The following is a 13,953-nucleotide window of genomic DNA, read 5'->3' as shown; positions in this document are numbered from 1 at the left end:
TCCAAAGCAGATTCAGACACCAGATACTTACACTCCTCCAAAGTCTATGTAAAACCATCTCTGCAGCAGCTCATAAGTCACCAGAGTTACACCAAACTGAGGAGAAGATCGAAATACACGAGCTTGAAAGAAAAGAAGAGAGTCCATAAGTGACAAAACCCACAATTAGAAATTATGTAGTAATCAAAGCTTTTTTACACACCTCCTGCTCCTTTCCACAGAGCCTTTGGACCTTCCTCTCGAAGGATCTTCACAAAGCAGTCTACAACACCACTGTAGGTGGTCTGTCCTGCCCGGGCTGCGACCTGTAGCCTTGTTTTAATCACATCCGCAGGGGTCACCAGAGAGGCTGCAGGCATACCTACACAACACAAGGACCATCAGGTGGGCACCACTGACTTGTCACATCTACTACACATCTTGTTTTCCCAGGGGTAACAGTGCCTTACATCAGAAGAATTCAGCCACATGTGATTTAAGCAGAAGCTGAAAAGGAGAAAAAGCAACAGGCAGCAGTTGTGGCTGTGGCTTCACTCAGAGCTTCTCCTAGAGGAACAACCATATCACATGCTTCCTGCCGAGCTGGGAGGCATGGGCTGGATTTTTCAGTGCTAGCCAGAAACTTGCATAGTTAATAAGCACAAAGTTTTTGGAGGTGAGGTCGATTTTTCCCTTTCCTTTTCATGCCACTCTGTGGTTCCTGGCATTCTGGTTGCACACTGTGCTGGAATAGCCTGTACTTGCACACCCACCCACCCCCCTCCCTCACACAGTAATGTCTCTGAGAACCAGATAATGCTGTGCACGCTCAGCAAGGCATGAGAGCTAAGATTTAAAAAAAAGCGTCACTCTTCTCATTAGGAACAGCAGACTGCTCAGCTGCAAAGCCACAGCTGACATCCTCAGCAGAATGCTTGGAGGAAGATTTAAATTTAACCTGGCAGATAATCAACTGAAAGCAAAAAATACCAAATTACCAATGGGTGGTATTTCTAAAATCACTCCGATCCAAGCTGGGGCTGCCCATGTTTGGAATTGGAAAAAAAAAAACCCCAAAGCCAAAAAAAAAAAAAAAGCACCGAGACTGTACCCAGAAGACACTGTCTCTTATGGTTTTATTACTTTTCCATTCTGTACCTGCTCCAAACCAACTTGGTCAGATGTAGATGCATAAATCTCCCTTGCTTTCTTTTTTTTAAGGCTTAATAATTCTGTAACAACTTCAGTCCAAACCAGCATGGTCTGGCTTCAAGCACTAGAGCACCCTTCCTGCAGACTGCTCTGAGAGATGTAAGACCGAGCCTATCACTGAAATAAGAACTTCCCCTCCTCTCTCCAACCCCCCAAAATAACGTACAAGCTGAACTTGCACAGTGGTCAGCCTGGCAGGCAAGTGCTAAAACCCACTAAAGGTTTCTGAACACCAGAAATGTTGAAATTCCTTTTTGCTTAGCCTTACCCACACCAGGATATTGGTTGAGCCTTCAATTTAAAACCGGACTTTTGTCCTTCAAAAGCCAACCAACGTTTTCAAGGAAAACCAAAGGATATACTTAGAAACGATTCTGCTTACTACACGTTGACTTCCATCTCCTTATCCTAATTCCTTATTACTGAGGATGTTTTGCAGTTAAAGATGTTTTTAATCCTGTTTTTAGGAGCTATTTGTACAGGACAAAAGACTTTACAGACAAATAAAAATTTACAGGTCGCTGCTGTCAGGAGCTTACAATCAAAATGAGACAAATGACACAGCAGGAGCTGAGACTAAAAAAGAGGAGTGAGGAAGTTCATGGAGGCAATAAGCAGATGGAGCAAATTAAGGACAGATTCTGTAGCTAATATGAGATACATCTCAGAAAATGCTGTGGCACAACAGGTTGAGACATCTGGTGAAAACCAGAAGCAGATCAAGCTAAATGACACCCATGTTGCACATGTCCCTAACAACAATGAAAAGGAAGAAAATATACCCAGCACAAGCAACACCCACTGGCAATGGATGCAGGTGCGAATCTGAGCATGGACAGCCTGAACATCCCAACACCATTGGGCTGTGGAAAGGGGGAGTTTCCCACACCCAGACAGCACTCATGCACATGTCTGGAGCCTGATGACTAGATGAGATTCCCAGAGCAGGGACATCAGCCTAGAGACCCACCCAGAGGTGGCAGAGTTTTTGTTTTGTCATCCCCTTGACTTTCTCATGGGCACATATGCCCCCACCATGCTTTACTTGTACCCAATAAAAGAAATTCCTTGGGTTTTGATGATGAGTGTTGTATCTTTAACACCATAATTTGCTCATGAGAGTTAACCTAGGATGGGATTCACAGGAAGCGCTGGATGAAATTCACATTATAGCTAGTTTGGTAAGCCATATCAGCAACAATAAAGACTGCTTCTGTGCCTGAACTTCAAAGGGACGGTTATCTCAGTCTGCAATCACCTGACAATGGCTAGAAAGAGAAAAATAGGAAAATCTAAGAAACGGCTTGGCTTAAAAATGCCAGCTTATGTTTCAAGTCTGTAAATACGATCTGAAGTTCAAAAATTGTTTTGTTCCACTAAAATGGGTGAGAAATAAGCTGGCTGTAAGCTCCTTTTGGGGGGCTTGGAGGCTGGCTCCAGTTTGGGGTGGAGGAGGGGATAAGACAAGGGTTTTTTAAACACAAGTCTGGTTTTCCTAGTGCCAGGTCCATTTCTGTGGACTACGAGCTACTGAATACAGAGCCAACTCAAAGAAGTACTTAACCTATGTGCTTCAACAAGACTGGCTAACTGATTCGTACCATCAAACTTTGGTTATATCCTAAGCCCAGATACTGGCCTTCAACAGATATAGTTCCATGTATAATCTCGACCAAGAACAGTTTCGCTAGGGAGAAGAAAGCTTAAAATCAAATGAGAAAACATAGCTACACCACCAACTACCTATCTGTAATGGATTCACGTCACTCCACCATTTTTCTCACCTGGCAGCATCCTGTCAGGGGCCACGCTGGAGGAAGAGCTTGGCTGCAGCTCAGAGAGACCAAGCAGCCTCCAATGAGCAGGATGGAAATACCTGCTGATGGCAGCCCTCCTGCTTGCTACATGTTTTCAAGCCCATTTGTTTCCTGAAGGGAAGAACCTTGGACGTAGCAGGAGCAGGATTCTCAAGCTGCCCTCTCCAGGAGGCAGCTACCAAACAGTGGTCCCCTTTGGTTGTGGAAGCTGGGTGCAACGCCAGGGACCAGCTAACCACCAGACATAAAGGCAAGCTGAGGCTACAAAGCACGTCTAAGTTTCTTCCCTTAGGCTCTGGCACACTCAAATGCATCTGTGACAAGTTATGCATGATTTGGCTCTTCTATTCACTACATAGCAGGCTAAAACAAGCAAGCTCAAGATCACACTCAGCATCTCTGTCGCATCTGGACACACTAGGAATCAACAAGTCACGGCACAACAGAAATGTTCTCCAGCTTTTCTGTTTTGTCTAATACACACACACACACACAAAGGGCAATATCCTCACAAAGCCACGTAACTGCATGGGATACCCTGTAACTGCAAGTAATTGTCATCGTTTCGTCATAGGCTGTGTCATTGCTTTTGGAGGGCTGTACTGCTGTCCTGGCTTTTACACTCCATGTACTAAAAGTCAAGATTCCTTTATCATAAAGAATTTAATAAATGCCATTATTTTATTTATAAACCATTTCAATGCAACTTTACCAGTCAGCCAGCCACAAACAAAACTGGCACGGCAACTTCACAAGGGAAGATGCTATACAAAACATCAGCACTTAAATCCGTCCCTTTGTTTTTCCTCCTGAACATAATGACCATATCAGGAATTCACAGTATCTTTATTTTTACCATCAACTCGCTCTATAGCATGGAGGCTTTCTGTTATTTGGGCACAAGGTTGCAAAATGCGTATGGTTCTTCTGAGCTTTTTGAAGTTCTCACTGTCAGAACTACTGAGCTGCAGATGCAATCCAGCGGCATGCAAAACAAAATCTAGGCACTTACCAGCTATTGATCCAGCCAAGAGCAGATTTCCAGGACTAACCCTCCCATCTTCATTTGCCAATGAAGCTTTCAAATGAGCGTAACAAGGGAAGTAAATGGCAGAGAAAGGGATGTCACGCAGAAAACATGCCTTAGCACCCTAAGTTGAAAGAGAGAACAAGTTTTGAGAATGTGCAAATTTAATATTATGAACTATGAACGTCTGAGAAGCGAGCAACAGTATTTTTTGTTTTGTTGCAAAAGGCAATTCTTTCTCTCAAAAATTTTAGAGATCCATGTATTTCACCCTGCTGAGGAATGTTTGCGTACCGTGTCTTGGTTCAGTAACTTCTGTGATTGTATCTATCTTGTCTACGCACTATCCCTCAATCCCTAGTACTGCAGTTATTTGTTGGCAATAGAGAAAATGTCATGTGTTGCAGAAAGCTCCAATAACACCTTTGCAGAATTTTAAACAGCTGACATTGTAGCCATGCACATGTAGTGGGAGTTTAAGAAGTGTCTGAGGAAGACTGAGCCACAGGACAGGTCTGTCCCCTCTCATTCCCACTTATAATAAATACTTCAGGGAAAATAGTGCCCAGGTCATGCATCTATGCAGACTGATAATGAAACATAAACTGATAATGCAACATAAATCAAGAGAAAGAGAGAAAGAAGTAGAGTAGGGCCAAAACACTGACTCTTTGGCAGAACAATAACAGGATGACTTATATGTGATTTTTGAAGTACATATGATCTGGGATACAGTTTCTTCCAAGTGTATTTCAGCTTTTACTGTTAAATTTGCCTTGCTATCCATTTTGTAAGTGATACAAACAGCCAACAAGGTTACCTGCAATATAGCAGCCTCCAATCCTAAGAGGGTAGCAAACAGGCAAGGAAAGTTTTGGGGTAGCAGCAAACAATCAACCGGTTTTTAAGCAGGGGGGGAAAGCAAAAAAGGCACCAGAAGAAGCAGCCAAAATTAAATAACAAATAATCTCCATATTCCAACAGCAAAAGGGACTTGCAGTTTGCCTTTCCTCAATATGGAGATCCAGAGGACACAAGGGCCTGAACACACCAGGACCAGCAGGAAGCAACAAACAGGAGGTGCCTTTGGAAAATGGGCAAAATCTTCTGAGCTTGAGAAATGAGTTGTTTGTTGATGAGCCTAAGACTCTTCTCTCTGAAGAGAAGGTGGAACTGCAGTGAAACTGCTTGAGGCTCCTGAGCCCTCCTGGGGTGCCCTTGTTACTGTACCTCTCATGTGCAAGCCTACCAGGGCATGGCTCAGTGCCAGAAGTTTCACAGGCGACATGCTAATATCTCCAGAATTTAATTAAATATAACAATATGCCAAGACATATCTGTAAGCTTGGCTTGTACTGTAACAGCAGTTAAAATACAGTGCTTATCCAAGCTGAATGCTGGTTATCAAGAAAAGATACAAAAGCTGCCCCAGTGTCAGAAAAATAGAAAAGTCACCTTCAAAAGGCAGCGGCGGGTGGGTAAGCAGTATATGTGATGGGAAAACCAGGTCCTGTGAGCCACTTCATAGGAGATGATAATAAGTGCAGTTTGCCATCAGAGAATACCTCTGAAAAAAAAATTTATCTAAAACCAGCCACTAAATCTTCTAGTCAGACTTTCTGCGATTACCTAGCACAGTGAGCACAAGATGCTCTGCTCCAACCCCAGCTGCTTTCCACACTTTCTCAGCTTATTTCTTGATGTTTTCAGATTGAGAACCGATCACTTCCCCTGACAGCTGGTTCAGAGGTTAATGACTCCTGCTGTTAAGATCCTTTGCCTTGTTGCTCAGCTGGATGTGTATGATTTATACTGCCAGTAGCTGTTTCTTGTTATGCCTTTCTAGATACACTAAGGAAAATGCTGTAAAGGAACTTGAAGCGCTGCCACTGCAGTCACTGTTCGCCCATGCTGACTGGGGTTATCAGCCAAGGAACAAAGCGATGCTGGGCTGGATTCTCCTCTAAAAGTAACCTGCAAAGCCCATATTCTTTACCTTGAGGGCGCAGAGAAGGTGAGACTTACGTATTCACCACAGACACAAGAATTCTATGCAACAGAAGCCCATTTTACAGTTTACCTTTAATCTTCACAATAAAAGAAAAGACTACGCTTTTACCAAGTTCTGTAGGAAAAAACCCAACTTTTAAATGATCAAATGTCTGCACTGTATTTACCTCACAGAAAAATTACGAAACTCACTAATGAAACATTCGCAGACCAACATGATTTCTTCAAAGATTTATTTTTAGAGCATGCTTTTCCTCTGAGTAAATCTCCTTGCTGCCTGTGCCCTCAGGGCACATTACTTTTATTTTCTTTGCAATGCTGTCATTAAACACTGCACACATTTTTTCCTGAGGATTTTTTTCATACCCTGAAATATCTCGACATAGTTAAAATAACTTACGGAAATCAACGAACTCCAAATTCAAGCAACTCTTAACTCGGCCTGAGCTGCTAATATTCTTCCCTCTTCATATAAATGCTCTTTTTCATGGGGCAGAAATGGCATATTGGTAATATCAGTAATAATATATGTTCAGGAATGGATGGGGAAGGATGTCCATCAATTTAGTTGGCTTAGTGTAAAAAAAACCTGGATCAAAACTTGGATCCACTTTAATAATATCCCAGTTTGGCTCCAGTCCAGCATCACAACAGTCTAAAGCTTCCCCCCATCGTTCTGTTTAAAGTCTGGGAAAGCATGTTTAAAAGCAGGCCTCATTTAACTTCAAGTTAATCATCCGCAACCAACCTAGGCCAATTAGGAAGGCTTAAGAAGATTGGCCACAGTATCTTGAAAAGCAAAAGAAACATTTATTTTACTTCTCGCACCTTTTTGATGTGGACAACGTGCTGAAAGCCAAAGGGACTTTTAATCAATCCCCAGAAAGCTGTAAGGATCATCCGCCCGAGTTTATTCTGGCAGCCAAGGTGCAGACCTGCCAGGCATGAAATTGTTGGGAGATACTACACATCATGATATGCACCTCCCTCGGACAACAGCCAGTTGCTTCCCATCTTCAATCTCTTTAATAACCTTAAAGCTCTTAATCTCGGATAGTATCGCACTGAATAAACCAAGGGAGGAAAGATTGTCAAAGATTCGGTTGAATATGCCCAAGTCAGTGCTGGGGCAGGTTCTTTAGCATGCTAATTCCTGCTTATACCAGCTCTACCTGCAAACAAGGCTCTAAACAAACTATTTCTACTACAAGGGGAGGGTAATTACACTGACAAAGGCACCTCTGTGTCGGGTTGGGCAGAAGGAGCCGGCAGGTCTGGGAGACGCAGGCTTAACCTAGTCTCCTGCAGTGAATGCACATTGTCTAGCGCAGGGGGAAAAATGCCAGACTGGGGGGACCTAGCAGCATTCAAGACAACAGTGGTGCACCTTGTCTGAGAGGGTTATTTAATGCTTCTGGCACCTGTACTTACAGCCACCCCCTCTTTTTCTCCTTTACAGGTTTAGAATTTATTTGGCATGTATAATTGTTATTTTGATCCTATAGCTACAAACAATAGGCAGCATGTCATTTCTTGATAATTTTGCATTCTTCTTGGGTTTTACTACAGACTTAACCCTTTGGAATCGGAGCCCTAACAGCACCTAACAGGTTCTGTAACAGTCAGTCAAACATTACCAGCATTTGCTTTCAAGGACTGTAATTTTTTCTACTATAAAATGACATTGCCTTAAAAGCTGCTATAGGTTTTTTTCTTCACATATATTTATACCAACCAAAATACCAAACTGATTTAGCACATCAAAATGCTGATTTCAAATGCTGTGCCAGCAATTCATATTCAGTTTGCAGACAAAAATTATAGCACTTCTTAGTCAGAAGGGCTTTTTTTTTAATTATTTTCACAGAAAATTTCCGAAAAGCAGGTTCTCATGTATGAGAACACAGTCACAAATAGGCACGGTGGATGCAAATTAATGTAACTCAAAACTTTCAGTACTGTGTTTCTTATGTTTATCATCCTGCTGTAAACACAGCTTCCAGAGGTGCAATACCTCAGCTGCTATCAAAACTACCAGGCAGGCGCTTGGTACACATCCTGTCACCTGAGATTACACTTTCCAGGTCAATACACCAGAAGCCCATTTATGAAGCTGTCAAAAAGAAAATAATGAAGAGACTTTTGGAAGCTCTTCTGACTAGTATTGGAAATACAAACTGTGTTGGTGCTATCAGCCAAAGCAGGAACCTGAGCTAAATATCTTCCAGTAATTATAATCATAAACATTGCCACAACTGACGTATCCTTTCCTCGAAGAATCATTTACCACTGTATTAATTACCATCTTCTTGGGATCACAGAATAACTTTGTTGTGCAAAACTATGGAGTGGCACTGTCTGTTATGCTGTAAAGCACTATGCAGAATGATTATTTATAAAAAGTGTAATATTTTACTAAACATATGGCAGGCATTACATGGATATGAGTCTCTATGATCTACAAAGTAAGCAGTTGTATTTACAAGGTGTATTTACACTAGCACTTTAAAGATGCCTTTTGTAACTGACAGAATATAAACTCAACTGACTTTATTAGGACTTTATGCATATTACTGTGTAAGAAAGGCAGAAGACAGAAAATATGTCAGCTAATCTTGTACAATCACTTCAATAGTCTGCTGTGACCAGAAACTAAATAAAATCTATTAAAAATACTGAAACCCAGAAATGTAGCCTTTGCCATTTCTGCCAACACAAATAACATTTTGCATTAGGTTAAATGACATTTTCCCTGACTGGGATATGTTGTCTCTATATTTTTAAGAATAGCTGTCATTTACAGAACATCTGTACCCAAAGAAGAATTTACTAGTTGTAAGCTTCCATGCCCTGGTGCTTTCACAGCAACAACTACTGGCAGAAAGAAGACGAATAGAGGAAACAAATTCCTTCTGCAAAAGTGCTGCAGTGTGTCTCCCCAAAGGAGCAGCTGGGTTTTGAGAAGCACAATGTTTTAAAATACTTATTTATACAAGTAGTTCAGAATTTTAGACAAAGGCAGAAAAAATATTTGCTTTCTAGCTTTTAAGAACTGCAGGGGTCCAACTCAGCAGTTGGCTTAATGAGCTGTATATGCCCAATCATTTTACTGCTGAAATTAACGTGTATTTTTACTTCTAAGTTGCATATCATTACAGAATTCCTAGTATCTGAACATCCAGTGAAAGCACATCCAGTGAAAAGTGAGTCTGAGAAGAAGCTTTGACTTTATACTGTTGTCCATATTATGATGCACAATTAGTTGAAGTGAAAAAAACCCTCTTGTTTTTCCAGACCTTCTGGTCTTCAGTACTTTGATGAGTAAGGAAGAGAAGGAAAGGAGATCTAAATTATCTGATCCGGACCTCTATTCACTATGTTTGCAATTTCCCCTCAAATAAAAACTAAATTTTAGAGTTACAAAGATACACGAAAATAATCCTGATCATCAAGGACAGTCTCCTCAAAGCGCTAGGATGGTACACTTCACTGTGCAGAAGGTTGAACAACCATATCAGAAGGTCTACATGGATGAAGAGAGAACTCATCATTGAGCTCAAATGCTGAGAGTAAAAAGGAAGCCCCCAGGAGCAGTACAGAACCACTGCTTGGGCATGCAACAATGGAGTCAGAAAAGCCAAGAGTCATCTGGAGCTGGACCTAGTAACGGATGTGAAGGTGGAGTAAAAAAGGCTTCTATAAGCACATCAGCAGTGAAATGACAACTAATTAAATTGTGAGGCTGTTGCTCAATGAAGGCAGGAAACCTATTGACAAAGTACACGGAAAAGGCAGAGAAATTTCTTTTGCATAGTTTTTCACTAGTAAAATCTGCCCCCAAGTCTCTCAATTCCAAAAGCGTACCAGAAAAGTTTGCAGGAGCACAACATTACCTACAGACAGACCACTTAAGCCATTTGCACACACACAACCCAGAAGACCACAAGAGAGATCTCCAGTGGTGCCCAGAGAGCTGTCTAATGTCCTTGTGAGGCTGTTATTACCTCCAAAAGGTACAGTCAGTCCTAACGAAGGGAGAAAGGCAAAGACCACACATATCTTGAAGAACAGCAAGAAGGAAGATCTGGAAAACTACAAGCTGTTGGGGCACACCTCTGTTCCTGGGAGGTTTACAGAGCAAATGCTCCTAGAAGCCATTTTCAAGCATATGAAGGGCATGAGAGAGATTGGGAACAATCAATACAGATTTCCCAAATCACAGCTGACTAACTTGTTTGCCAGACCTGTGGATGAGGGACAGCAATGGACATTGCCCACCTTGACTATGAGCAAGGCTTTTGAGATGATCTGCCACAGCATATTACAGCTACATTGGTAGAACATGAGCTGCACCGTCAGTGAATGATACTGAGTTGAGGGAGTAGCTATTGTGCTACAGGGCATGGCAGCTACTTAAAAAGAGACCTTCACAGGATGGAGAAACAGGCTGACAAGAACATCATAAGATTCAAATCAGCAGATGCGAAGTCCTGCCTCTGGATTGGAACAGTCTTATGCAGCAGTACAGGCTGAGGCTGAGTGGCCAGAAGGCAGCTTTGGAGAAAAAGTCTGGAGGGTAAAGGGGGCCGAGTTGAGCTAGGGTCAGCAATACCTCTTTGCATTGAAGCCTCTGCCTGGGCTGTAGTAGCAAGGGTGAAATGGAAGTGATTGTTCCCCTCCATTACACACTGGTGAGACCACATCTGGAGTCCTGCATTCAGTTCTGGATTCTCCAATACAAGAAATATTTCACCACACTGGTGTGAGTCCCGTGCAGTCGTCAAGGCAGATGGGTAGCCCATAGAATAAGAGGAGAGGCAGAGGGAACTCAGTGTGCTCAACTCCGAGAAAAGCAGGCTTGGGGAGACCTTACTGTTCTCTTCAGCTACTTAAAGGGAGGGCGCAAGGAAGATAACTCTTCTTGGAGGTGCACAGGGAAAGAATGAGAAGTAATGGACAGAAGCTGGAACATGGCCAACTCCAGTTAGGGAAAGGGTGAGGGTTTTTTTGGTTTTGTTTATTTGTTTTAAACCATTAAAGTGGTCAAATACTGGGTCTGATTGCCCAGATGACCTCCAGACTGGCTTTCAACATAAACTCTTCTGATTCTAACATCAAGTCTGTAAACAGAGCAAAGGCCCCGGCAGAATACTACTGTGAATTGTTCTGTATCACTAGTATAGCAGGATGACCGAAAAGAACATTACTCTCACTAATACAGAGCAGCATCAAAACTACACAACCCAGCTTCTCAGTCTTCCTCAAACGGCTATTCATTAGAACTAGAATGCTGGGATAATTATAACCATAATCAATACAAGATTCACTCTGCTGGATGCAAAAAGGGTTTACATAGCATTTCCTCTGTTAATTTGTTGACACAAGACTAAGATTTATTTGTCTGTGTCTTGGCTTTCTCTGTTAATGCAAGACATGAACACTGAAATTACCTATATCGAGGGGTGCGGCATTTTATCTTAAAATCCGTAAGAAGTGCTTCCTAAGTAGAAATTAATATAAAATATAAGAATTCAAACAACAAGCAGTAGATCCTGTTAAGACATGTAGGATTTGCCTCACGAAGCTAAGACTGACACACGTAATTCTTCACATCTTCTGGCTGCAGCTATAATTAGTGAAAGTACATTCTTCTTCGCTGACTACTGTATGGGACTCTTACAGATTTTCACCTGAATTTCAGCATAAGAGATCCATAGGAAGTAAGCAGAGCATGCCGGACTGACCTACAGTGGTAAGAGCAGCTTTCAAGATTATTTATTTCTGAACTGGGAAAAGAGAATTTTCACTGCAGTCCTTGCAACGCGACAAACAGAACAGGACCAAAGCAGAGCAAGAGAAAAGCCAGTGCGCAGCAGACTGGATGACCACCCCTGATTTAAGAGTGTTTGTAAGTTATCGACACAGAAGTAAACTCACATTGACGAGCAATGGAAACACTTCAGCTCTACTGCAAGCTTGCAGACTGACTGGTAATCACAAAAAGCAACCTCTTACAAATACCAATGCTCCTATTTGGAAAAATAACCATTACGGCAACACCAGTTTCAAGTTAGCATCATGTCTCCTGGGCTCCATCTTCCTGTGAAATATGTGATACCCCTTCACTTACTGCATCTCTGTAACAAGCCTATTTGCTCCACCACTGGCAGTACAGACAAATCATTCCTCTTCACTCTCCATGGATTACCAGCCAGCTGTTAGGTTGAGTGAATCCTTTTCTTCCCATCTCAAAGCAAGACTTCAAAGAAAATTCTGTAAGCAGCTTTGGATCCTGTCCCTGTGCACAGCTTTTCACATTATCCTGCCTTACTTGGTCTCATCTAGACAGTGGCCATCTTCACCTTTTCCAAGGACAGAGCACCATAGGCATTTGATATCCTCTAATCCAGACATGAGAAGTGGAATATTTGTGTGGTGGAAATAGCTGTAGAAAACTCCAGCCAACCCTTCTTAGAGCAGTTTTATAAGACTTTCTAACAAGTCAAGTGGAAAAGGAGGAAGATTATGTTCTTGAACCGAAACTGATGGAGTTGTTAGTTTTCACTGGTTTTGCTTTCTTTTGGCCACAAAAGAAGAAGGGGGAAAAAAATAACAGAAAAGAAATTCAGGCCATACCAAATAGTAAAAAATGAAAACAAAAGACTTTGTTATCAGCTATGAAACAAAATATTACATTTAAATTCTGGACCGTTAAGCAATTTAAAAAACAAACAAACAACAAACTTAAGGGGGAAAGAAATCAATTTATTTCAAATTAAAATACCTGCAATGAAAAGTCTAGAATTTTTTTTTCAAGACTTACAAAAGAAAAGTTAATCAGTTGGTCCTAAATCATGGCTAAGACAGACCACTGTTTAAATAGCTGGAATACTCACACGAAGGCCCATCAAGCCTATAAACAAACTCCAAGATTCACAATCAAACTGTTCTAAAACAAGCATCTATTCTTGTTCTTCTGCAGCAGTATCTATGGAGTCTTACTTCCATCTACTGAAATAAGTACATTCAGGGCTTGAGATACAAGCTTTGTCTTGGACACAAAAGACGAAGTTAAAATAAAGACTTAAGATGCAAATGAAAGAGTTGTTCATGTTAAAGTGAACAGCATGAAAAGCACTGAAATAGACAGAAACTCCTCATTCCTGTTTTATACTTTTAAAGCTAATTGGACTTGTTAAAAGGACAAGCGTTCCACATGTATCAAGATATTTCAGTTCTCATTAGTAGAACCATGTATTATTATTTAATGTTCACCTGGTCATTACACACACTATATTAATTTTCTAGAAGCACTATCAGAGAAGGTAGTACCTACCAAATCTAGCTGGCTGAGATTCATTTTAGGCCAGTAATGCCTCTGGGCAGCGTTTTCTGGGACTCCTCTGATAGACTGATGGGTTAGCTGTCCCATGAAGCCACTCCTCCCTTTGCCTGGCTACAACCATCATGAGGAGCTACAAAGTGAGCTGGTCTGGGTTCAAAACAACCAAGCCATACGGAGGAGGAATCTTGAATTTCCTGTTCCAGATCATTATGTGGGTGCACCAACACTCTTGATGGAATACGGGAGAGAGGGCAGATATGACTGTCATTTTATTTGTGGCTACAGTGCCAAAGTGTTTGGTGGACAACAGCAAAAACCTGCCCAACAACAGAGCTGGCTTGGACACAAGCCTTCTTATGCGGCCTGTGCTCCAGTGGGTGCATGACTGTGACTGTTATGTTAAATTTTCCAGTTTTGTAACACTGGTCACATTTTTGTGAATCCAAACTAGACATACAAAAGGGCATGAACACAAGAAGTGGGCTGGAGGGGTTGAGACAGACAGAAACAGAGACCACAGAAGAGTAAAAACAAAACAAACCCCTTTGTGTTTTTTTTTCTCT

At 41.6% G+C, this 13,953-nt stretch overlaps 1 protein-coding gene across 2 annotated transcripts in view; it reads right to left on the bottom strand.

Moving 5' to 3' along the window:
* The window catches only part of SLC25A13 (solute carrier family 25 member 13), a 103,623-nt gene that overhangs the window by 6,758 nt on the left and 82,912 nt on the right, over window positions 1-13,953 (bottom strand). For both annotated transcript variants that reach the window (XM_054058138.1, XM_054058137.1), the window contains 3 exons: window positions 4,021-4,159; window positions 203-361; window positions 32-122 (listed from right to left, as the gene is read on the bottom strand). In XM_054058138.1, the coding sequence (XP_053914113.1) occupies window positions 32-122; window positions 203-361; window positions 4,021-4,159 (389 nt within the window). The remainder of the gene's footprint in view (window positions 1-31; window positions 123-202; window positions 362-4,020; window positions 4,160-13,953) is intronic.

This window comes from Cuculus canorus, chromosome 2 (genome assembly GCF_017976375.1).
Source record: "Cuculus canorus isolate bCucCan1 chromosome 2, bCucCan1.pri, whole genome shotgun sequence".
NCBI classification, from domain to species: Eukaryota; Metazoa; Chordata; class Aves; order Cuculiformes; family Cuculidae; genus Cuculus; species Cuculus canorus.
This window is presented reverse-complemented; position numbering and strand designations above follow the sequence as displayed.